General features: G+C 52.5%; 1 protein-coding gene across 1 annotated transcript in view; it reads right to left on the bottom strand.

Moving 5' to 3' along the window:
* The window catches only part of CTIF (cap binding complex dependent translation initiation factor), a 260791-nt gene that overhangs the window by 157024 nt on the left and 79450 nt on the right, over positions 1–24317 (bottom strand). Inside the window, exons 4-6 of the mRNA XM_045527488.1 lie at positions 22146–22219; positions 21480–21584; positions 15800–15875 (exon numbers count right to left, since the gene is read on the bottom strand). Coding sequence (XP_045383444.1) covers positions 15800–15875; positions 21480–21584; positions 22146–22219 — 255 coding nt within the window. The remainder of the gene's footprint in view (positions 1–15799; positions 15876–21479; positions 21585–22145; positions 22220–24317) is intronic.

The raw sequence follows: 24317 nt of genomic DNA, 5'->3' as shown, positions 1-24317 counted from the left end.
TTTAGCAACTATTCTACCGTCCTGTGATTTACTGACGCCAGCCGTGTGGCCAGAGCTGTCTCAGGCGAGGTGCCGGACAGGAGCCCTGCTCTCAGGGGCCTGGGGACTTGCTGAGGAAGAGTCTTTCCCACCGGAAAGGGTCAAGTACAAAGCTAGGCAGGGTGTGGCTGGAATCCTAAGCGGGAGGACAATAGAGCCTTATCCTTGGGTCTCACAGCACTTTTGCTCTGGCCACTCTCGTGTGGGGTCCGGATCTCTGCAAGGTCTGAAGCCAAGCAGAGAGTTTCCCAGGGCCCTCAGACAGATGGGGGCTCTTACTCTGCTCATGCGCATTCTCCTGGTGGCAAAGCTCGTGTGTGTGTGTGTGTGTGTGTGTGTGTGTGTGTGTGTGTGTGTGTGTCCCCTCCTAGAGCTCTTTGAACAACAACAAAGAAAAGAACCTATTTATTGGCTTTCAGGTATATCCTGCTGCCCCCTTTATACTCTAGGTCCCAGTGACAACACGTCCAGGCCTTCAGCCACATGCCAGTCCTCCTGCCCGGACAGGTCACTTCATCCCCGACTCCCACGCGACACCATCCACTCCCACTGCTCCTCCTGACAAGCACGCTGAGCTCAGACTCACAACACTCTTCCCATTTCCCTACTTACTTACCTCCAGCCAAATTAGACTTCTGACTTGACATGGTTGACCATGTGCATTTATTTCAACTCCTCCCTCTCCCATGAATAAAAAAATGTTGTAAATCCACAAAAGCACAGAGATCAAGAAAAGAGATTTCAACAAACTTTGGGACGACAGAAAGTGAACGGGAGAAGAGCAGAGTGGGGACAGGTGCAACTGAGTTCTCCGTAGAGACGAATACTGATGAGAAACGCGCTGACAGAGCCTGCAAACCTCCCGAGCTCACAGCTTGGAGGCCCCAAGTGCCAGCAAAGGCAGGGCTCAGGTTTTGGGTGGAAAAAACAGAACCAGACTGAAGTCTGAATGTGAGACTCCCCGTGTCCCCTTCCCCACCCCACACAGCCACGCAACCACCCTTCACTCCCTGACCACCCCCCCCTCCAGGCAAAAGGTTCGAGGTTCATTTCTGGGGAAGCTGAATAAGAGAAGCTAGATCTGGAGACCCAGGTACTCAGGGAGTGGGAGAGGGGAGGGTCAAAAGCACAGAACTCAGCAGCAAGGAGCACACCTAGGGCCTGATCCTGGAGTCTAAGAACCATTCATTAAAAAAGCACCAGGAATCCTTGGATAATGGTGGATTCCAGGGCTGGGGCAGAGAAAGTACCAGATAAGCCCAAAACAACTTCTTGTGCCAGAAAGTTGGGACGTGCTCAAAGAATAATGAGGATACTATAGCAATACACGGAAGCCCGTTTGAAGGGACTTCTTTTGGGACAATTTGAGCACCAAAAGAAATAACAATAGTAATGGATTATAACCCTTAGAATAAATTTAAAAAATCTATGAGCCAACCCATAGATAGATAAAAGATAAGAGGAGAAGGGAAAGATCTTTATATTAGAAAGCCAACTAATAAATGTAGATGAAATTTTTTTAAATCACCATTTGCCCACCAGAATGATGTTATTTCGGGCAAGACTAATCCGTGAATGCTAAAACTTGAGGGTACAAGTATTATCAGAAACAGTGTATTTACATAGTCTCAACTATCTCTTCGCAAGGCATTTATTAATTACAAAGGGAAAAATAGTAACTTTCTAGTGGCGAGGCCTAGAAACAAACTAACTTAACCAGATGGTCAATGCTACAGCATCCAATCAGTGTGCCTGTCCATAGGATGCCTGAGAAGAAACCAGCACCCCTTCTGCAGTTTTTCTTTCCAAAGTGCTTAAATTTAATCATGAAGAAACACTGAACAAACCCACATGGACGGACATCCTGCAAAATAACTGACCTGAACTGTTCAAAATGTCTAAGTCATAAAAGACAAAGAAAGATTGAGGAGACAAAAAGATGTGACTAAAAAAGTGTGATCTTGTACTGGGTTCTAAACCAGAAAAAAAAAAAAAAACCACAAAAACTGTTTCTTTAGCTATAAAACACATTAGTAGGACAACTGGCAAAATTTAAGTAAGGCACAGATGTTAATAATGTGAGAGTACACTATTAATGTTACTTTCCTGATTTTGATAATTAAACTGCGTGCATGGAAGAAAATGTCCCTGTTGTCAAGAAAACAAGCGGATGTATTTAGGGATAAAGTGGCGTCATGTCTATAACTTAAAGTTGCAGCCATTAAGAAAAAAATAAGAAAATCAGAGCGAGAGCATGATAAAGCAGGTATGGTAACATGTTAACACTTGGGGACACCAGGGGAAGGGTAGACAAGAATTCTTTGTGGGTTTTTTTACAACTTTTCTGTAAGTCTGAATTTTTCAAAATACAAACAAAAGGAAAGTCAGATTCAGGATTGAAGTGATAATGTCACTAAAAATTTAACAAAAATTTGCCATATGGAGAGGAGGTCTAAAAGAACAAAATTCTTATCTACCACAATAAGAAAGTCAGCAGATACCTAAAGTTAATATATTTAAAAAGAACAGGATGAGCATATTATGCTGGATATTAGAAATATTAGATATCAGATACCTATATTAGAAATACGGTGATACCACCAGAAAAAAAAATAGTGGAAAAAAGTGAAAGTATATATAGTTGCTCTGAGAAACGGAACTGGTAGCTGAGGAAGAGAGGGGCCAAACGCTGCTATTTTCTGTTATAAGCCTTTCATATTATTTTATTTAATTTTTATAAACTATGCATATCATTTTGGAGCAAATGGGTAGATGGATGTAAGTCTTTGGCCCCTGCCCATGGAGGAACGAAGTCTCCCAGCCCAACCCTTCCTTTCCCTCTTCTGAGTCCTGCCTGCGCCCACAGCACCATACCATATCAACACTTTGGAGATAACCGTGATTCTATTAGAGACAGAATGTACGTGGTGGAAGTGGCTACTGAGGTGATTTGCTCCCACATAGTCACTTCGGTGGCGAGGCCACCAAGCCACAGTAGCTTCCACCCCACCTGACACTTCAGCACCTCAATGTAGTGGACCCCAGGTCTGTGTCACAGTGGCCACCCAACATGGAACCCGGGGCTGACAGCCCTGGGCCTCACAGAGCAATGGGGCCCAGAATCGTCAGAGCTGGTGGCCCACAGTGGCACCGCTCTGGTCACAGCAGCAGATGAGGCTGCCACTTACCCTTCCCTGGATCCCAGCCGAGCCAGCAGACCTCTGGGAACCAAAAGAGACACACTCCAGGAAACCAGCAGCAAAAAGTGACATTAAATTCCCTATCGGTAATGAGAAAACTCCTCGAGGTTTGTAACCCCGGGGAGTGAGCAGGGCCCAGATCACTCACGGCAGAACTTTCTCCTGAATGCTCAGATGCTGGAGCCGGCAGAACTTCCTCCTGAACCCTCAGAGGCTGGAGCCGAAAGGGAGACCGAGGGTCTTTGGAGAACACAAGGACAGATATAATGCTTTAATGATCGAACGAGTCTTTCCTCTCCAGTGCCCTAGGAGGGGGAGCGCAGGGTGGCAGAGCCTGCACTCCCATTTCACACTCCCTCTGCTTGAAAGTTTAGACCCCTGACCCTCGAGGCGAAAGGCCAGAATCGCTTTCTGGACACAACCATCGTCTTTAGCATTTTCAGGGTCTATTTAGCTAGGTCTGCCCCTGCACAGCTGTTACTATTTATGGTCTATTTAATATCCACTTTATAGACAGAAAAAGCTGCTGTTTCATTCCCAGGTCAGCTCCCTCCTAGCACCAAGTGGGCCTCAGAGTCATCACCTGCCACTGGTAGAGGCTCTGAGCTCGCGGAACAAACGCCCTTCACCATTAGCCTCCGCCCAACACGCTGAGAGGGTTCATCTGCCACACACACAAAGCGCTGTGGCAGGAGGGGGGTCCACAATGTTTAGCCCGGGGCTTTACTCCACCTGTGTGGGCTGCCCCCACACCTCCACCCCACGTGGTGGCATCACTGGGGACTCTACTGGGGTTTCTAACTTGGACTGGCACGAAGGGAGTGAGTCTCCCAGGAACCCTAATCCTCGGTGGCTCACCCAGGGCTGTGGGAGCCAAGGGTCCTCTGGGGCGTGGAGTCTGGGGGCCCATGTTGTTCCCAAAGCACCCAACTCTTTGCAAATCCATGTCCTGGGTTGTCAAATAGTCCACAATTCTCTGTCTTTCATTCAAGCAAAATAATGGGCAAAAACAACCAACCAAAAATCTCAGCAGTAAATAGAAAGGGATAGGGAAAGGTGATATCAATGGCTTATTAATTATGTAGAATTAATTAAAAGCCAGTTGTGGTTAGATGTGTTGGTTCAAGCCTGTAATCCCAGCACTTTGGGAGGCTGAGGGTAGAGGATTGCTTCAGGCCAGGAGTTGGAGACCAGCCTGGGTAACATAGAGAGACCCTATCTCTAAAAAAAAAATTTTTTTAATTAGCCAGATGTAGTGGTGCACTCCTGTCGTCCCAGCTACTCGGGAGGCTGAGGCAGGAGTCTCACTTGAGCCCAGGGGTTTCAGGTTGCAGTGAGCTATGATGGCACCACTGCACTCCAGCCTGGGCAACAGAGCCAGATTCTGTCCCTAAAGAAAAAACCCAAAAAAACTCAGTTGCCTGCAGTTAGGTCAGAAATACACATCAGAATCACTTGAAGGGCTTGTTAAGCCACAGATTGCTGGGCCCCTCTCCCTGAGTTTCTGGTCCACTGGAATGAAGTGGGGCCCAAGAATCTGCATTTCTAGCAAGTTCCCAGGTGATACTACTGCTGCTGATCTGGGGGCCACACTTTGAGAACCCATCCTAAGGGCTACAAAGGTGAATAGGATTTATGCATCCAGCTCCCAGGATCTGATGTATGTGTTGCAGGGAGGCAGGTACGTGCAGGAAGGACACGCACACATACCAGTGATGTGGACAGGCACCCCTGCTCTGTGCATATATTAAGTGCTGGAGGAGCCCAGGACTGTGGGGCATGGGAAAAGTGTGTTATCAGGGAGGGCTTCACAGAGGAGGTGACGAATGAGCAAAGTCTTTGAAAAAGAGGTATGCAGCAGGCAGACAGGCCGGCCAAGGGGAAGGACACTCTGTCACCTACACTGGAGTGCAGTGGCGTCATCGTAACTCACTGCTGGATCAAGGGCCTGCTAATTAGTCACCAGGGCTAGAGCACAGACAGACTGGGAGTCCCAGGAGAGAAGCCTGGAAGGCCAGCGCACTGGGGTAAAGGAAAGTCCAGGGCTTTCCATAGGGCCTGGGAATCAGGGAAGCATTTTAAGCAGGGCAACGAGAAGTTTGGTAAATGCTTTGTCTTTCTGGCTCTCGGTTTCCTTGTCTGTGTAACAGGGCAGTGGGCAGTTCTGGGTCTTCTCCAGCCGTGGGGGCTAGGAGTCACTGGGGGTGGGGGACAGAGTGCAAAGCACAGGCACCTGAGGGCCGGTCACAGACACTTGGCCTATTTGGCCATCTGCTGCCCAGAACCCTGGCCCAGCCTGGGAAGCGGAGGCAAACGACTGGAGGTGTCGCACACACTGCTAATCTCTCCTGGGCCCGACCCCCCCACGCCTGCGGCTGTGCAGAGCCCAGTGGCCTGGGATTGTGCCGCGGCTCACAATGGAAGGAAGAGGGTGTAGGAGGCAGGTCCCTGGGCTGACCCTGGTATTGTTCTTGGGCCAGAAGAAAGCTTCCTCCTGCCTGGCCGGCCGATGCAATGCTAGAAAAACGCCGTCCAGCCAGCGAGAGTCAGCGCGTCCTGGGGGGGCCGCCTGCCGGGGGCCAGCCTGGGAGCCGGGGCCCATTCACAAATGCCTGCTGAAGAGCACGTAGCCCTGTGGGCCCCCTCCCCCGCCGCTGCCAGGGACAGAAGCTGGGGTGAACGAAAATAACCCAGCGTCTCCGCCCCCAAACTCACGGCTGCCAGGAAGGAGAACGCGACCAGAAACGGCACACTGGCTAATAAAGGAATAATGGATGCTTCACACCCTTGGCAACACCTTCCTCTTCCCCCCAGCCTCGGCGGCTCCTTCCACCGGCACAGGACCGAGCAGGGAACGTGCTGGCCCCGCGTGCAACCTTGTTCAACTAGGGCTGGCCCGAGTCACCAGGGGCATCACCAAATCGGCCGGGGAGGGGGCAGGATTAAACCAGCCCCTGGAAACTGCTGTAGGACAGGGACAGTGAGGCTGTGGCCATGTGACCCACCCATCCCGGGCCTGCTCTCAGCACTGGGCACCGGCATGCTGCCACCTCCTCTTCCCAAGCCCGACCTCGCTCCCCTCGCAGGGCCGGGCCGGGCTGGGCAGCTCTTCATCTCTGCCAGATGGCCTTGGAAGAGGCTGTCCTCAGTCTGGCCTCACTTGAGCTCTCTGTCCCCCAAGCACCCTTGTCCCACGCTGGCCTCAAGCCCTCTGGCACACAGCAAGGGGTTCTGGGTACAGTCTGGCCCAAAGCAGGGCATAGACCAGATGACCTCTCTACTGGGGACAAGTCCTATTCTTTTAGGGACCCTGGCCTGTCCCTAAAAAAGTAATAAAGCTTCTTCGCTGGACACTGGAGGGAGACCCTAGGACCTCCCTGTGAGTCTCCAGGACAAGGGCAAGGATTGGTCAGTCCTAGCCCTCAGCTTCCTGAGTCCTCCTGCCACCGACAATTTCCCTACTAAGAACATTCTGCTGAGGCCCTACCTGGTCAAGTCCCAAGACCTCCACGGCCTCCACCAGCATCTCTTGCTACTCATAGAAATGGCTCTCGAGGACTCCCGGACTCCCCTATTCTCAGCAGCCTCCTTTCCTCCTGAACCCCTGCTTGCTCCCTTCCCCATCCCTCAATGCCATACTTCTCTTTCTCCCTGCAGATCCACCTCCTGGCCACACCCAAGGCCCAGATCAAGGTCTGCCTCCTCCAGGAAGCACACACACACACACACACACACACACACACACACACACACACACACACGGAGAGGCACGAAAACCTGGGAAGCCCCCAAACTGGCCTAGATCAAGCCCCCAGACAGCCAAGATACCTCTGACTTCTGCATGGAGGAGGTAAAATAAGAACAGGGCTACGGAAGAGGGGGAAGGTTTAGGCAAGGTAGAGGGAAGGACACGCAAGGAGAGAGGAACGAGGTGAACGGAGACAGCCTTCTCCGTCTAAAGGCGACGGCAGGCAGGCAGTTAGTCTTCAGGTCTCGGGCTCAGAGGAGCTGGGGGAACCCAGTGGAATCTCTGCGCCTCACTCCCACCCCCAAAACACCCACAGAAGGAACTGTTGGGCTGCTCCCGAACACAGCTCTGTGTCTGCTTCCAGTTGCCACTCGGCCACATCACCCTGCAGAGTGTTTTTCAAGTTTACAAATGACTGTCACTGCACAGCCTGGCTTGTATTACTATTTGACTCTTAGCACAGCCTTGCAATGTTGATCAGGGACAGCACCCCCACTTCACAGCTGAAGAAATTGAAGCTGGAAGAGAATTATTTTGGATGCATGACCCAGTGTTCCATGTGTGACGCTGAAGGGCTCTCAGATGACTAAAGTGCATGAATTTCAGGATTTTTGCCACCTGTTTTAACTCTCGGGGTCTTTCTCTGTTTATATTCTAGATCAGTGTTTGGCAAACGTTTTCTGTAAAGGGCCAGACAGTAAGTATTTTAGGCTTTGCAGGCGATGGGGTCCACGTGGCAACTATTCCACTCTGCAGATGCAGCGAGCAAATGAATGGGCACGGCTGTGTTCTGATAAAACCGTATTTGCGAAAACAGGCGGGAGGGCTGGTCTTGGTCCATGGACTGAAGTCTGCCAATCCCCTAAGATCCTAGCGGTGTTCTGAATCACTGAGGTTGTCTCACAGCGGAGTCTGACTTCCCTGGACCCCTTGGGGCCGGCGCCACCCAGCCCAGAAAGCGCTTGCTGCCTCCGACCCCAGCTCCCCGCACTCAGCCCCTCGGGGAGGTGGGCAGGGGAAGCCCCGTGTGGGAACCCCGGCTGGACTTGGCCGTCACCTCTTCCTGGTGAACTTCCCTGGTTTTCACCAACAAAAGTCTTCACCCCCTAAATAACCACTTCTTTAAAGAAGACTCACAAAGAACAAAAATAAAAATAGGCTCGCCTCGCAGAGCACGTTGCCCGTTCCCAGTAGACCCTGCTACCTGGAGGCCTCAGACAGGAAACCAGGGACTGAAGAACTTCTGGTCTCCCGTATTGAATGGGCGCCTATTTTTGTCCTCAGGGAGGAAGCACTGGGGGTGGGAGGTGGCCAGAGGGGCAGAGGGGCTCCCTAGGTAAGCGCCCTCCTGATGCCCAACGCAGCTCTTGGGTCAGCGGGGATGGAGGAGGCCACTGGAAACCTGTCTGATTTAAAAAGAAGTAAAAATCATATTTCTTCCTCTTTCCAAGCTGTCAGCAGGGGCTTTTCTCTTTCTTTCTTTCTTTTTTTTTCCTTCCCCTTTCCATATCTATTGCCCTCAGCAGTAGAGATGAAAAAAAAAGACATCCACTTTCTTGTTCTTGCTTAATAAGGAAATGACATTCACCCCTAACTTGCCGTACGTGACTGCTGTCGCCTAGAATTAGAAAATGGTTTTCCCGCCCCTCTTCCTCCTCACGGTCGCTCCTCACGAAGGGGTGTCGGAGGGGTCAGGCTGCCTGAATCTTAACCCTGCTATAAACTGGCGATTTGGGGCAAGGAATTTGGTCTCATTTCTCCGATCTGAAAAATAATAATAGAATAAACACTTCACAGGGAGGTTAGGAGGAATCAGAGATGGCACGTGCAGGAATGTCACTTAGACAGGCTCAGTCCGTGCTGGCCGCTGGGACGCAGGCACAAGTTTTGGACTGGGGCACTGGGTGTGAGTCCCTCTGGGACAGGAGCGAGTCAGAGCCAATTGTCATTCCACCGGTATTTGATGTTTTAACTCAGTCCCTCATGGCTAAGACAATGCCTGGTCCACGGAGAGGTGCCCATCAGTACTGGTGGCCGGAATGAACGAAGTCAGGCCACATCTCACATGGCATCGTGAGGAGGCAAGAAGCAGTTCTTGGGGAAGGGACAGGGCCTGGTGGTGCGAGGTGGGGCTCGGTCCTCGCTCCACCATGTTCCTGATGTCAGGATATTTCAATGATCCTTATGCCTGTGGGTTAGCATATCCTGGAAATTTCCAGAAGACTTGGCAACAGCGCTGACACAGCTCTAGGGAAGATAGTCACTCCTTCCCATGTGGAGGCAGGAGCCGGCTACAGCCCTGGGTCTGCGGCTTCACCCCAGCGCCAGGTGGCCCTGCCCACCCCGCTACCGGGCAGCAACAGCGCCGCCTGCTGGAGGAGCGAGGCGGTTCCTGCATCCGCGCCACTTTGACTCCTCTGAGCACTGGAGTGGGGAAGACCTCGGTATCACTTTGAGGGACAGCGACTTTCAGTTTGAAAGCTCATTTGTCCCTCAGAGTTCTTTGGGGAGGTATTTTTTTGGGTGGGGGGTTAAAGTCTCACTCTGTCCTTGTCTGGGCCAAGCCGAGGAACCAGGTGCTTAACCCAAGTCTCCCGCCCCTTCCGTCAGCTGTCCCCTGTCCTTGCTCTGGGGCCCGTGTGAAGACCTGCTTGGACACTCACTCATGAGGCCAGAAAGGCACTTTCCTTTCCCCGGGGCTTCAGGGACCCTCAGTGGGGAGTGTTCCGGGCACATCCGAGAGGCCAGAAAGCCCGCTTGCCCTAGCCATGCCGGCTTCACGGGGGGGGCTACAAATCGTGTACCCCACACAGGTCGAGGGGCGCAGGGGCCGACCGTTCCAAGTCAGAGTGAGCTAGTAATCACCTGCCAACGGGCACAGAATCTGGTCTCAAAATTGCCTAGCAGAAGAAAGGCAAGAAGAGAAGTCAGTCGGGCTGTGGAGTTCCAGCAGACATAACGTTTGTCTGATGGAAAATTTGAGGCAGATGATCAAAGTATGTCCTTACAGAAAGCCGTGGGCAAGACACTGGATAATGGGATAATGCAACAAACAACGTCTTTCACCTGGGGTCTCGTCTCGGACACAGAAGCACCCAGGGCAGTGGGTGGCATGGGGGGGGTGTTCCTCAGGGCCCTGAGGCCCCTGTGCCCTGGGTGCAGGAGGGAATCCATGGGTGACTTGGGGACCATCTAGGGAGCAGAGGGACGACACCCCCGCTAGATGCCTTTCGAATGCTGGTCGTGCGGAGGGGGCCGTGGTGCGTGTGGGGAGAGGTCGAGTCACAGACACTGAGGAGAGACCGCTCAAGTCACACCTCGGGGAGAAGGAGCCCGGGGGGTGGGCGGCTGTCTCAGACCAGAGCTGAGGCCAAGACCTAATCGGACTCCAGTCCCCTGCCCGGACGTTGAACTCGGTCATGTTTAACTGGGCTTGGATTACGGAGCTCCGTCCTTCCCCCTTAGCGTGGCCTGCCGGCCCACCCTTCCAAGGGCAGAAGCCGCCACTTGTCACTCCCCCAACCCCACCCCGGTGAGTGTCTCCCCTGCAGGCCCAGGTGACGCCATCTGGTGGGGGGAATGGGACCTGCACCCCGACTCCCGGGAAGGCACCCCGCTTTGTCTGCCCCGCGGGCCTCCTGGAGGTGGCTGTTCCCAGGGATCCACAGGGAAGGGAGGGCTCTGGAACGCGGCCTTTGCACAGCAGGGATGTTCTGGCCACAGAGGTGCTTCCCTGCTCCTCAGTGCGGCCGGCTCCCCCACCTCCTCATCCTCTCCCTTGTTGTGAGGAGGAAGGGCCTTGGCGTTGGCTGGGGTCATTTTCAGGACAAGCTGCACGCTGAGCGCCGACAGGAAGGCGGGGTCGGGGAAGACACCTCTGGCTGCTGGCGCTGGGGACCGGGGACTTCCCGCAGCAAACACCCTCGAGCCTGCAGAGCGCTGCGCGGGCGCCCTCTAGTGGGAGCACACCGCGGTGCAGCCATCTGCCCTGGCCCAGCCTCAACGCCAGCGGTCCCTCTCAGAGCAGGATCAGAAAGACTGGCCTGCCCATGTCACCGCGGACGCCGCAGGCCGGCCAGACCCCCTCCACTCATGGAGCTTCACAACAAAGGTGCCAAAAGTGCAGGCGGGACACCAGCCCGTGGATGGCATTGGGGTTCCCCTGGAATTCCAGTCTGCGCCTAAGTGAGTGGGTCTCAGCTTCTGCCCTACCCTATGGCTTCACCACTCAGAGCCATGACTAAACCCTCAACCCTTGTCCCTGTGCGCAGGACCTGCTGCTGCCCTTCCTGGGCAGAGCTCCTGGGGAGCAATGCCAGCCTCCACTCACCCGAGCTGCTCAGTTTTGAGCAATCTGTGACACAATAACAGATGACCAACACAGACAGTCCAGGGTGAGACCCAGACAGCTGTAGATGTCAAAGGTCCCCAGGCAGTTCCGATGTGCAGCCAAGGCCCAGCACAGGGCCTGAGGGACTCATCTGTCGATAGTTTTCTAAGAGCAAAGCACATCCAAAATGTGTGTCGTGCAAATGTGTGTGTGTATGTCTGTAGGTACTGTGTGTGTATGTGTGTGGGGTATGTGTGTATGGTGCATGTGTACATGTGGAGTGTGTGGTATGCGTGGTATGTGTGGTGTATGTGAGTTTGGTGTGCATGGTGTATTTGTATGTGTACATGTGTCATGTGTGGTGTGTGTGTATGTTTGTGTGCAAATATCTAAGTCCTTCCACGTGTGGCTCCGAGCTGAAAACAGAGAGCAGGGTGCAGACCTGCAGCACCAGCTGCCTTCAGAGCTGAGCCTCACACATGGGCCCCGCAGAGCCAAGAAAGCTTGCTGATTTACCTTCCTTGATTCAACAGAGAAAACCCAAGAATGGCTAGATCACGATACCTCAGAGGACCTTGGTCTGACGATTATCACAATTTGTTTGGTAGTGAATCATTTCTCCAGATGAAACCATTCATAGCATCCTGACTCAGAGACACCAGCTGAGCGGCCTGGGAGCTGCGCAGGTGCCCTGGAGCTTGCTCACCCCCCAGAGTACCCTGAGGCTCCTCTGGGAACCCCAAGGGCTTCATAGTTTGCAGACCTCTGATCCAGTCCAACTGGGTCATTATACTAACCAGTAAACCAAGGCCCACGAAGGGACAGTCACAGGGCATGGCTGAGGCAGACATCTGGAAGTGGGTTGTCCTGACCCCCTGTCCAATCTCTCCACTGCCTGAGACGCCCACAGGACGAGAGTCACCCAGGGCCTTGGTGACCGTGGGTGGCCACGTGGGCACAGCCCATGAACCAAAGCCCGTCACCCAGCTTCTCACTGGCACCAATGCTCCTCTTTCCCAGAGAAACAGCTCACCCGGGGGTGGGGGCAGCAAATCGCTCCCTCCTCCCACCCAAATAGCCTGGGCCCCTCAGAAGGGGAGGCTTGACTGGCAGCGCTCAGTCCTGGGAATAATGACAGCAGAAACCAGCACAGCACCCACGACGTGCCACGCATGAACTCAGTGCTTAATCTTCCCAACCACTCTATGAAGTAGTTACGGTTATTTTACACAGGAGGAAGCTGAGGCAGAGTGAGGGTAAGTGGCTAGCCCGAGACCCCTTGGCTAGTCAGTGGCAGGGCCAGGATTCTATGGGGTCCAGTCTGGGTCTGGACACCAAGCCCTTGACCGCTGCCTTCTGCTGCCTCCCACCCGGCCAGCAGCCCAGCTCTCCTTCCCCTGCTGAGCAGAGTCAAAGGTCGTCCATCCTGCTCCCTGGAGGAGCGCGGACACAGTCACCAAACAGGAAAGAGTGATCGGATCTGTCACTTTTCCAGCCACGACTCCTAGTTTTCTAGCTTGAAGGACACTGAGCAGTCAGCACCTTGCCTAGGGCAGGGGCATGGGGCTTCCCACCTAGCGAGGGTCTCTCAAATGCACTTTTTCTACCAATAATGAATGCTGTAGGCACTTAGGAATGGACTGATACAGCGATAACTTCTAAGTACTTCAGCCTTTTATCTTCTGCGCCAAGGCTGGCTTTACATCAGCAGCGATAATTTAATATAGATCCAGGCCAGCGGGTATCTCAGGAGCTGATACTCCGTGCCTTTGACTTACACACCACGGCCTGGGCCTTGTTGATTCTTCTTCCTCTCAATTTATAGGGAAGTTGCAGGAACGGTGCAAAGAATGCCCCCATCCTCCTCACTCACATTCTCCGGCTGTTAACGCTCCCCCATGCGTGCCCTTCCCTCCCTGTGTGTCTACAGACCATTATCATCATCCTTTCCTAACCCGTTTGAGGACACACTGCGGACGTGAGGCCCATATCCCTCAAATATCCTAGTGTGTGTTTCTCAGAAATGAGGACACTCACCTACATGCCCGTGACACAGCCCTCCAAGTCAAGAACTGACATCGAGGCAAAACCACTGTCCCACCCACAGACCCTTCACATTCTCTGGCTGTCCCTACAGGTCTCGATTTCCTTCTGGTCCAGGATTTCAGCAAGGAACATGCGCTGCATTTAGTCATCTGCCTCTTCAGTCCCTTACACCCTGGAAGACTTCCTCAGCCCTTCCCTGCCCTTAGTGTCCAAGCAGTTTCAGAGAATGGTCCTTATCCTCATTACCTCATGACCAGGCTTAGGCAGTGCTTTCTTGGAAGGAAAACCCCAGACATGACATTGGGTTTTCTCAGTGTGGCCCATCATGGCACACGGCATCCGTTTGTCCCACCACTATGGAGGCTGACCCTAATCACCCAGTCAACTTGGAGCCTGCCAGGTTTCTCTACCACAAAGTCACCACATTTCCATTTGTAATAAGCTGACCTCTACACGTGCCCCAGCCCAGCACCACTGAGAAAGTTTCCAGCCTGCAATGCAGGGAGGAGAATCCGAGCCGGGTGGTCTCAATGAGTTAAGAAGACAGAGTTCAAAATCCAGGGAGTCCAAGACATCTTGACATTGCAAGGCAGAGTACCAGAAAGGAGACAGCCACATACAGAGAGAAATCCAGAAATCTGAGACCCTCAAGTCTTTGGCTGAATACTAATTTGTGCATATGTGTAAGGAAACTTCCAAGGCTGTGAAAAAGCCTTGAAGGAATAGATGAAAGAATCCTCTGCGATCACTCAGGGCTGGAAACAGTTTGTGTTTTTCCAGCTGGGAGGTATGTTCCTAATATATAGAGCATTGGGTAGCAATCTCAGAAGCAGTGGAGCAAAATCTACCCTAGACAGAAGTCTTCTTGCCCTAAGAAAGCTTAAAAGCAACTCTTGAAAGACTCAAACTACTTTTAAGTAACTTAACTGAGTTCTAGAACAAAACCCCAAATATTCAAAGAAATTTAAAAGAAAATTACAGCACCCAACCTCTAATATAAAATTATCAGGCATGCAAACAAAAATATGGCTCATAACCAGAAGAACAATCAATGAATAAAAACAGACTCTGATACAACATGGATGACGAATTAGTGGAGAAGGACATTAAAATGGCCATTAGAAATAGGTTGCATATGCTTTGGAAGAGAGGAGAAAGCACGAGAAATGAAAGATATGAAAAAAAGGATCCACATTTAACTTCTAGAGGTAAAAACTATAATATCTGAAATAAAAATACCCTGGATAGGATTAAGAGTAGATTAGATACTGCAAGAAAAGATTAGCAAACTTGAAGACATAGCAACAGAAACTATCCAAAATGAAACACAGAGAGAAAAGAAAGATTGTTTAAAAATAAGCAGAGCTTTGGTGCACCATGGGAAAACAGGAAGAAGCACAGCATACCTATTATTGGAACCTCAGGGTTGAGGGAATGGGGGAGGAATAAAGACTGAAAATTTTCCAAATTTGATCAAATTATAAACCTACAGATCCAAAGAAAACTCAATAAATCCCAAGTGGGTGAGACATGAAGAAAAAAAAAAAAAAACCACACCAAGGCACATTATAATCAAACTGCTGTGGCCTTAACCGTATGCTCTATTGGCTCTCATTGATAGGCCCAAGGCATGAACAGAGAAGAAATACAACGGGAAAGGCACCAGGAAGAAAGGAATAGACGTAGGTAAAATGACAAGACAGACTCAGGAAGGAAGGGAAGGGTGGCAGGTGGGTGTGGTGGTGGGTCACCAGCAGTGGCAGGCTCAGTCACTGCAGAGGGTCCTGTGCTCTCACCCCCTGGGGCAGGTGCAACCCCATCCCTGGGAGCAGCCAGATTCCTGCTGTCCCCACTGGACGTCCAGCACTATAAGCATTTGAGACCTGGATTCGCTGCATCTTTGCTGAGTAAATCCCCATGGACCTGGAGCCTGGCCCAGTTCTGGGAATGCAGCCCCATCAATGACACAATCAGCAAGCACAGCACACACCTGGAGGCTGGCAGGACAACTCCACTTTTCAGAAGCCTAAAGATCACCTCAACCAGATTAGAAACCCCAGTAGCCCTGCCAGTCCCATCTGAACACACTGCAGGACGCCTCACCTGCAGAGGTTTCAGGTCAAGGGACAAAAACTTCCAAGTTCTCTGAGTTGACAGTGCCTTCTGCTCTAGAAGACACGCCCACTTCATCTGTAAAGGGCGTCAGGTCTGCCACAAGTACCCACGGCATCACCAAGAGGGACTGCCACACACCTGTCACTGTGGGACACTCTGGACCATGGCAGGTATCCACCCCTGTCCACCTGCCACTTTCGTACATGTGGTTGCACCACTTTCTGGAGCAAGGAGCCAGCAGGAGTGCTCAGGCCCTGCCCAGGCGGAGGACCAGGACTCCACGGTGGGGCAGGGTGTTAGAGAATCTGCCCCTGAACCTACCTGCCAGGCTGGGAGGACCTTCTCGATGTCATTCAGGTTGATACCATCCCCATCTTCCAGCTTCCCTTTGCCACACCTGGATCAGAAAAGACAAAAAAGACAAAAAGGCATTGGAAGGATGGATCATTCATGCATCCTGTCCCAGCCCGGCAAGCAGGAGAGGAGGGACAGTCAGAAGATACCTGGTCCTGCCATCCCTCAAACCCTGAAGAATCAGCTGTCCCACCAAGAAGAAATGGCTGAAGAGGTGAGGGTCCTCCTCCCCCAATTCAACAGCCAACCTGGAGGGAGGTGAGAGAGGAGCCGAAGTTCCCCTTGACCCTTCCAGGCAAAGAAGCTAAGCTCCTTGCTAATCAATACCCCAAAGCTTGTCATAACTCCTGCAAAAATCCACCCACCTTGCCCTATTACACCAAAGGGAAGCTCAGTGAACAGAGAGGGAAAGCAACTTTCTCAAGGTCACACAGGCTGGCAGGGGCTGGCAGAGAGCTCAGCGGGGCTTCCTTCCTTCTTGGCTTGACTTTGGGCCAGTCCAACAAGCCCCATCAGATATTATATGCTTTGTGTTCATGTCCTCTGTGAGTGGACGTGCCCGCAGGCCAGAGAGGCTGGCCCCAACTTACTGGCCAAGGATCTCTTTCTTCTACATAGTTAAGGGTGCAGATTCTGAAACCAGACTGCCAGGGATTGGACCCCAGCTGCTAACTAGGGTGGTTACTAACCTGGTGACCCTGTGCAAGTCCCCTAACCCCCCTGTATCTCAGTTTCCTCATTTGCAAAATGGGCATAACGAACGTGCCTAACATCATAAAGTGGCTGGAAGATTAAATTAGTTAAGGTATCTAAGTTTTCAGATGCTTAGAACTGTGCCCAGAACATAGTAAACATTACATATGGCCACATCTATTTTAATCGTAAACAAAGATAATAATGAAATAAAATTAAGATAAATAAGGTAAATATATTACTACTACTATGACTAGTTTTGCTACTACTATTATTGTTCTTGTTTGGGGAGCATAAAGGCAGCAAAGTGACTAAGGGCAGAGTCTCTGCAGCTAACCCAGCCTCATGCAAGTTACTCAATTTCTGGGTCTCCTGGTTTCCTCATCTCTTGAGTGAAGAGCATAATAGCTCCTACCCCTCTGGGCTGTGCTGAGTTTCAAATACTATGAGGCAAGTGCTTAGAACAGGGACAGTTGTATGGCCAGTGCACGGTGTTATTAGCAGTGCTGACTACTGAGGTATGATGAGGGCTGTCCCACAGGTTGGTGACAGCATTTTCCAGCTGCACGATTAATGCAACTCTCACATTGCCGAGAAGTTAGCTCATTTGTTTAAATATTCACCAAGCATCTCTTCTGGTTTTGGCCCTGTCAACAAAAATAAACCAGTTGTAGCTCCTGCCTTCAGACAGCTGAGAGCTCTTAGCCGGAGTCCTGAAGTCACATCTCCCAGGGCTGTACCCCTGAGCACCACCAGGGGGCAGCATGAGATCGGTGCCCTAAAGTCTAAAGTCCTAGGGCCAGAGGAGCCCCGAAACCCAGAGGAAGAGAATCCGGCAGCCACCCTCAGCAAAGGCGTGGGTGCAAGAAAAGGACAGGGTATAAGCCAAGCCTGCAACCGACGGTTCATCTCCTCATTCACCAAATGCTTCTGTGCCGGGCTCCGGGCAGGGGCTGGGGCCCAGGTGCAAACAGCGCATGGGCCTGGCCCTCCCGTGTCTGGAGGGGGAATCAGCTCCCACAGCACAGCGGCCAGTGCGCTGCGGAAACCCAGACCAGCAGCGCCTGGAACTGTCTGGGTGAAGGTCAGGAGGAAGGTGAGAAGTGAGCTGGTCAAGCACAGGGAATGTGGGAGAATGTTCCACAGTGCAGGCAAATGCCCGGAGCTAAGAGCAAATGTGCTGCCTGTGGCTGGGGTGGGTGGGCCAGGGCAGGGTGGAGCTGCAGAGGTGAGGGCAGGTGGAACCAGAGTGGGGAGGGGTGTAGGGAGGTATAACAGGTGTGAGGGAAAAGAGGAAAAGTTGTCCTCCCCCACCAAGATGTGCTGGACTGCAAGTGAGGAGGTGGAGAAAGGCCTGAACATCCAACCATCTTTTTACTCATCTATCTGCCTGGTGGAGACAGGCCACTGTGAAAGCACCAGCTGCTTGTTGTCTTCCGTGTTCTGCACCTGCCAGGACCGTGGGGCAGGAGGGCTCTGGGGACTTGGCGGCCTGGAACGGCTGACCCTCCCCCCCCAGGTCACCTCCGGGTAAAACACACCTCAGGACTCTCTGGCATGCACTGAGCTCCAAGCACACGCCGGGCACCAGCCCAGCACACTCCAGGCATGGCCTGCTGTTCTTACCCCAGCAGCCCCGGGGTCCGGCAGTGGGCGGTACGCTGGGGAGGGCTGCTGTCCCCCCAGACCTGCCCTGGTCAGGGCTCAGAACTCCCTGGAGGACTGCAGGTTTGGAGGGCAGAGGTGGCTACAGATGAGCTGAGTCACTGCTGCCAACAGGGTTTCCAAGGCAACAGCCTTCTCCGATTTCTGTCCCACCATGGAAACACAGGCTGCAGGAAGCCTTGGCAACCAAGTGGTACCTTGCTTCTGAGCGAGGCTACAGTGGCTGGCATGTGGAGTCTGTCCCCACTAAGGCAAGACTGTAAGGGGGAGACTTAGAGGACTCTAAGGGGGACACCTGGCCACAGGACACTGCACCCAGACTCCCCGGGAACCTGGTAGTGACAGGATTTGGCCAGAGAGTCAGGTGTCCATGGGAGATCCCAGGTGACTCAGCAAACCTGCCAGGCTCCTGGCGAGTGGGTGAGCCTGGCCAAACAACTCAGACCCACAGCTGGCATCGTGGGTGTGGCTGGTTACTCTGGTTTCAAAAGGGACAATGCCCCTCAGCACAAGGGGAATTGTTCCTTCCCTGGATAAGCATTTATCACCACTGCCAAACGGCATTTTGTCATGAAGTTAGCTAATCTCTAGGAACTGGTGCAGATACCTTTGGAAAGCTTGCTTTCCATATGCATCCCCCATCGGACACCTGTAGTCAGTAAGGCAGCACCATCACCTCGATCCCCTGGGCCTCAGTTTCCCCACTGGTTTCACCAGCTGTGTGCTCCCAGGAGAGATGAGCTGCACAGGGAAATGACATCCCTCTCTGAAGCCTTTCCCAGGTGGTTCATCCTACAAAGTGATCTCTTTTCTAACCCCTTTTGCATTCACTTTATTCAACCCCACACCTGGCATCACACTTTATACTGCCTACGCTCTGAATAGGCACTGCATAACTTAGTCATTTTTTTCCCTTTATACATTCTCAATCATGAATGGGTTCATGTCTCCTTTTCCCAGTAGACTGAACATGCTTCTGGGAAAAGATTATATTGTATTGTGTGTGTGCGTGTGTGTGTGTGTGTGTGTGTGTGTGTGTGTATTTTCCTGATGGCACCTAGAGCCACACAGGGACCCAGCAGATCTAGTGACAAACTGGCTCCTTGGACTTGAGGAAAGTGCAGTGCTCCTCCCATTCCCGTGGCACACCCGACCTCCAATCCACTCCACACTGGGCAGATGGCAGGCAGCACCTCTGCCGAAAACCCACTCCTGAATTCTACCAGCTAAGTCAAGTCCACCTTTCCTGAAGACAGGATTGTGGAGGCACAGCCCCGTGCGGCTGCGGCTGGCTGGGCGGGCTGAGCAGGCAGTGAGGGGTGGCTGGTCAGCTGTGTCCCTGCTGCGCTCTATCACCCTCTAACAGGTGCCTCCATACTCAACCCGGGGTGGGGAACCTGTGGCCTTAAGGCCACATGTGGCCTTCTAGGTACTTAAGTGTGGCCTTTGACTGAATCCAAATTTTACAGAACAAATCCTTTTATTAAAAGAGGTGCAGCAGAGAAAGACGAAGCTTTTCGTGCCTTTTTTGGTGCTTAAAAAAGAACAATTTTGAAATCAGAAAGCCGTAGGTTCCCCACCCCCGCAGGGTGGCCATCTCCCTTCTCTACCCAAAGAAACATGGAACCCACAATGGGCAGGACAATGAAAAAAGGACGTGTGGTGAGAGGGTGGGTCTCCTGGGAGAATCTGATGTGAGTGGTGGCCTTTTCCCCAGAAAAACACACCTGGCCCACACATCCAATCTTGAAGAAAACTTCAAAGAGGTCGAGGATACCCTGCTATGAAGATCTGGGCACTGGATGGCATCAGAAGGCCTGGCCTTACGTCATAGCTCCACTGTTTAGGCGAGTGGCTTTGCCCCTCTAAGCGTCATTTCTCTCACCTCTAAAATGGGGATGAGAGCAGCTCTTTCTGTGGGTTGTTGCTCATTACACTGCAAGGACAGACCAGTGCTGCCATGGGAAGCACTGGGGGAGGGCAAAGATGGCAGCAGGAGGACACATGAGACACAGAAAAGTGTCCAATAATGTCAGTTATGTTTAGATCTGAGTGATAGGGAGAAAAGAGAGTGAAAGGGAGGGCCAGAAGGAAAAATAAGGGACATCAGTACAATAATTGAATACAAACAAAGAGGATGAGGAGAAATCAGAATGCCTGTATGTTGCTGGTAGGGATATGGAATATTCAGCCGCTGTGGAAAACAGTCTGGCAGTTCCTCTGGCAATCCCACTTCTGGGTACCTACCCAAAGAACTGAAAGCAGGGACTCAAACAGATACTTTACATGAATGTCCATAGCAGTATCAGTCACAATAGCTGCACCCAAGGGTGCATCAACAGACGAAGGGATAAACAAATTGTGGTCCATCCATACAATGCAACATTATTCAGCCATGAGAAGGAATAGAGTTCTGATACATGCTACAATGTGGAAGAACTTCAAAAACGTTATGCTAAGGGAAAGAAGCCAGAAACAAAAAATCACATGACTCCATTTCTATAAGTATCCAGAATAGATAAACTCATAGAAACAGAATATAGATTAGTGGGCGCCAGGGGTTAGGGTGGGGTATGGGGTTTATATCAGGGTGTTGAAAATGTTTTGGAACTAGATAGAGGTGGAAGGTGCACAACACAGTGAATATACTAAATGCCACTGAATTACACACTTTAAAATGGTTAATTTTATATTATGTGAACTTTACTGTAATAAAAATTATTTTAAAAATATAAAAGAGGGTGGGTGTGGTGCTCATGCCTATAATCCCAGCACTTTGGGAGGCCGAGACAGGAGGACCACTTGAGGCCAGGAGTTTCAGACCAGCCAGGGCAACATAGCAAGACCCTGTCTCTAAAAAATAAAAAATATGTAAAAATTAGCCAGGCTTGGTGACGTGTGCCTGTAGTCCCACCTACTCAGGAGGCTGAGGCAGGAGGATGGCTGGAGCCTAGGAATTTGAGGTTGCAGTGAGCTCTGATGACACCACTGCCCTCTAGGCTGGGTGATACAGTGAGACCCTGTCTCGAAATAAATAAAAGAAACAGAAAAAAAGAAAAGAAACAGCAGCCATTTGTCCCACACCTGTGTGTCTGGTTAGAGTCACATTCCTGTCCCGAGGACATCCCAGGCCCTGATACCACCTTTTCGGATGGAAGGCAGTGCTGACACATGAAGTCAACAGCAGGTGAGGACGTTGGCCACCTGTGTGTCCTGAGCCTCCCTGCCAGGCACAGGCCCCTGCCCTGGGACAGCGCCCCAACTCCGCCCCAGCCCCGCCGCCGCTTACCCTTCGCGGTCGATGTGCGGCAGGGGCTGCTTGGGCGCGTGCCGGAGCTTGCGGTGGAACTGCGTGAAGTCCAGCTTTTCGGGCTGCAGGTCCCAGGTGGCACCACTAGAGGGCGAGGGAGGGCGAGAAATGCGAGGCGAGGGGGCGACAAGCCCGGTTGGTTATTGGGGGACCGACGCCAGGCTGACCCGGCGGCGGGGCCCCCACGCAGGATGGAGCCCGAGGCTCCCAGCCCCCACCTGGCCGCCCCCGCTGCGGGAAATGTGCGCTGATAAAACGCCCGCGAGGCCTCGTGCCACAGCGCGCCCTGCAGACCCCAGTCTGTTCATGCCTGGTTCGAGGACAGCTGGGGAGAGGGGCTGAACCCGTCCCCAAGAGCCTCTGACCAGAGGCTCAAAAGGGCAGCCAGGCGACCCTGAGTGGGGCAAGGTGAGCGACGGGGGCCGGGCCCGGCACCCCAGCTCGGCCCCAGGAGACCCTCTGCGCCCCCCACTCACGTTTCTCCTCTCTGCCCTCCTTGCTTTTCGGCCTCATCCTTGCCACCCCCATGGCCCTCCGTCCCTCTCCCCTTCTTTGTCTATGAGCCATCGGCTGTCGCTCAGCACCCTGCCCACACCGGGCCCAGCTGGAGCCGCCTGCGCAGAGACAGGAGGAAGAGGAGGTTACCTGAAGGAGTCGAAGGTGTTGGCAGCCCAGATGTCCGTGCCCAGCATGTCCAGGGAGTTGTCTTTGCTGCCATTCTGGAAGAGACGGGAGTGAAAGGGCCGTTATTTGCTTGGCCAGGACGCTGAGGACAGTGGGCAGGGGCCTGCCCAGGGCCCAGGCTGGCAGCCGGGAGGCTGGAGTGAGCCCCCTACCCCGAGTGAGTGTCCCGGCTGGGGCACCGGTGAACACTCTGCTGGGGGCTACCAGCTTCCCCCCAGACACCAGCTTTTGTTTTGCTGATGTTTTCCAGTCAGGGTCAGGGTCCTGCCGGAAGACCATGGCTCTCTCCTCACACCCAGCAGGGGCGCTGTACAGCCCACTGAGGAGCCACCACCACCAGTGCCCGTTAGCCCTGGGCTGAGAGCACCCAAGTGACCACTCGGTCACCAGCCCTGCCACGTGGCTCCAGGGCCAAGCAAACCCTCGTGGCCATAGAAGTGCCTGGATGTCCCCCTTGTGCTCTGGACACCAATCCTCAAACCTTGCAACTCCCAACACACGCACATGTACACACAGACATATATACATGCCACACACATACATGTACACACAACATACCACACACACATATGTAGACACTACACCATATAGATACACACGACACATCCACCCCCATACACAACACAACACACATACAATATACATACACACATGCATACCAGACACATGCATGTGTCACTTGTTCCACAAGCCTCTGAACACCCAGAAGTAAGAGAAGCAGGAGGGGCCGGGGCCTGCGGACAGACCCCCACGCGGGCAGACCGCCACCTGACTTCTGGAACTTCTCACCAGGGGCCAGACCCACCTCACTGTCCAACCACTCTCACCCCTTGCTCACCAGGGACCCACGTGGAGAGGTGACTGTCAGGCTGGGGACAGAGAAGAAGGTGGCCAGGACTCGGCTCGTGCCAGGCGCCCCTGCCTCTCAAGTCCAACCCTACAGCGTCTGCCACAGAGGCCTCGGTTTCCCCTCGGTACGCTGGTAATATGCAGGGTCGCCGTGTGGCTCGGACACCATCCGCCTGTGACGGAGCCCTGAGGCCACACCCAGTGCAGAATGCATGGAATTATATTCCTCTCTGGGCTTGGAGAAAACAAACGAACAAATGTTCTTTCCACACGCCCCACACCAGTCCTTCCTGTTGGGACTCAGCTCAGGTCTCTTCCTCCCTGTGACTCCGCAGCTTCCTCAACAGCTTGTGCCCCGGGATACCCCAGTGAGCACGGTTCACAGCACACACTGTGCACACCCCTTCCGGATTGTTCTCCTGCACGGCTCCCGGGGTGCTCTAGAAACACTAATCCACTGGCTCTCAAATGTCAACCTGCATCAGAACAGCTCAGAGAGGGGAGGGTTGGTGGTTTAATTTATTGCAGCTGGGATGGTCTGCAGACTATGCTTTTAGGAACATGGTCCTCACATATAAACGTTCAGGAGAGTTTTGTGGTGGAAAAAAAGTTTTAAAAGGCTCTCTAGTCAAATGTTTGGGACCCACTGAATTAAAGGATTGTTAAGAAGTGAAGATGTGACAAATTGTTAAGATGTTTTTTTTTTTTTTGCTGCAGAATTTCTCAGGGCCTTTATTGGTCTTCAGTGGATGTTGACTCTTCAAGTAGCTGGAAGTATGGTATGCAATATTTACCAAAGTGTTGGCCAGAAGTCCGTCCCACTCTCCCTTTTGATTCCGCAGAGAATTGTGTCAGACTAGGGTTCCATGGAGCCCCCTTTGGGAAACACTCATCTGACACTCTCTATGTTAATTTCTCCCCCAGTTAGTCTGTCATCCCTTTGATGACAGAAACCCTGGCTTCAGTTGTTTTTGTTATATCTCCCTGCCATTCACCTGCCCCTGCCCCAGCCTTGGGACCCAGGATCATTCATTCAGTATGTCTTCATGCGGACTTGGTGGCCAGCCACTGAGAGCCAGCCATCAAAGACTCAGTGGCTTCTCAAAGAGCATCCCCCAGTTTGCAATTCCATGACTGGCCCTGGTGACCGCAGCTTCCCTCTGAGCATAGCCTCCTGCCCAGTCCTGAGATCACTCAGCTCCTGCCCCCAGGTTGCTGAAACGCCAAGGTTCTAAGAAGCCTCATCAAAAACCATCAGCCTTCTCCGTGGACTGTTTTTAGCAC

This window comes from Lemur catta, chromosome 16, assembly GCF_020740605.2.
Source record: "Lemur catta isolate mLemCat1 chromosome 16, mLemCat1.pri, whole genome shotgun sequence".
NCBI lineage: Eukaryota > Metazoa > Chordata > Mammalia > Primates > Lemuridae > Lemur > Lemur catta.
Note: the sequence above shows the minus strand (reverse complement) of the source record. Positions and strands in the feature narration are given on the sequence as shown.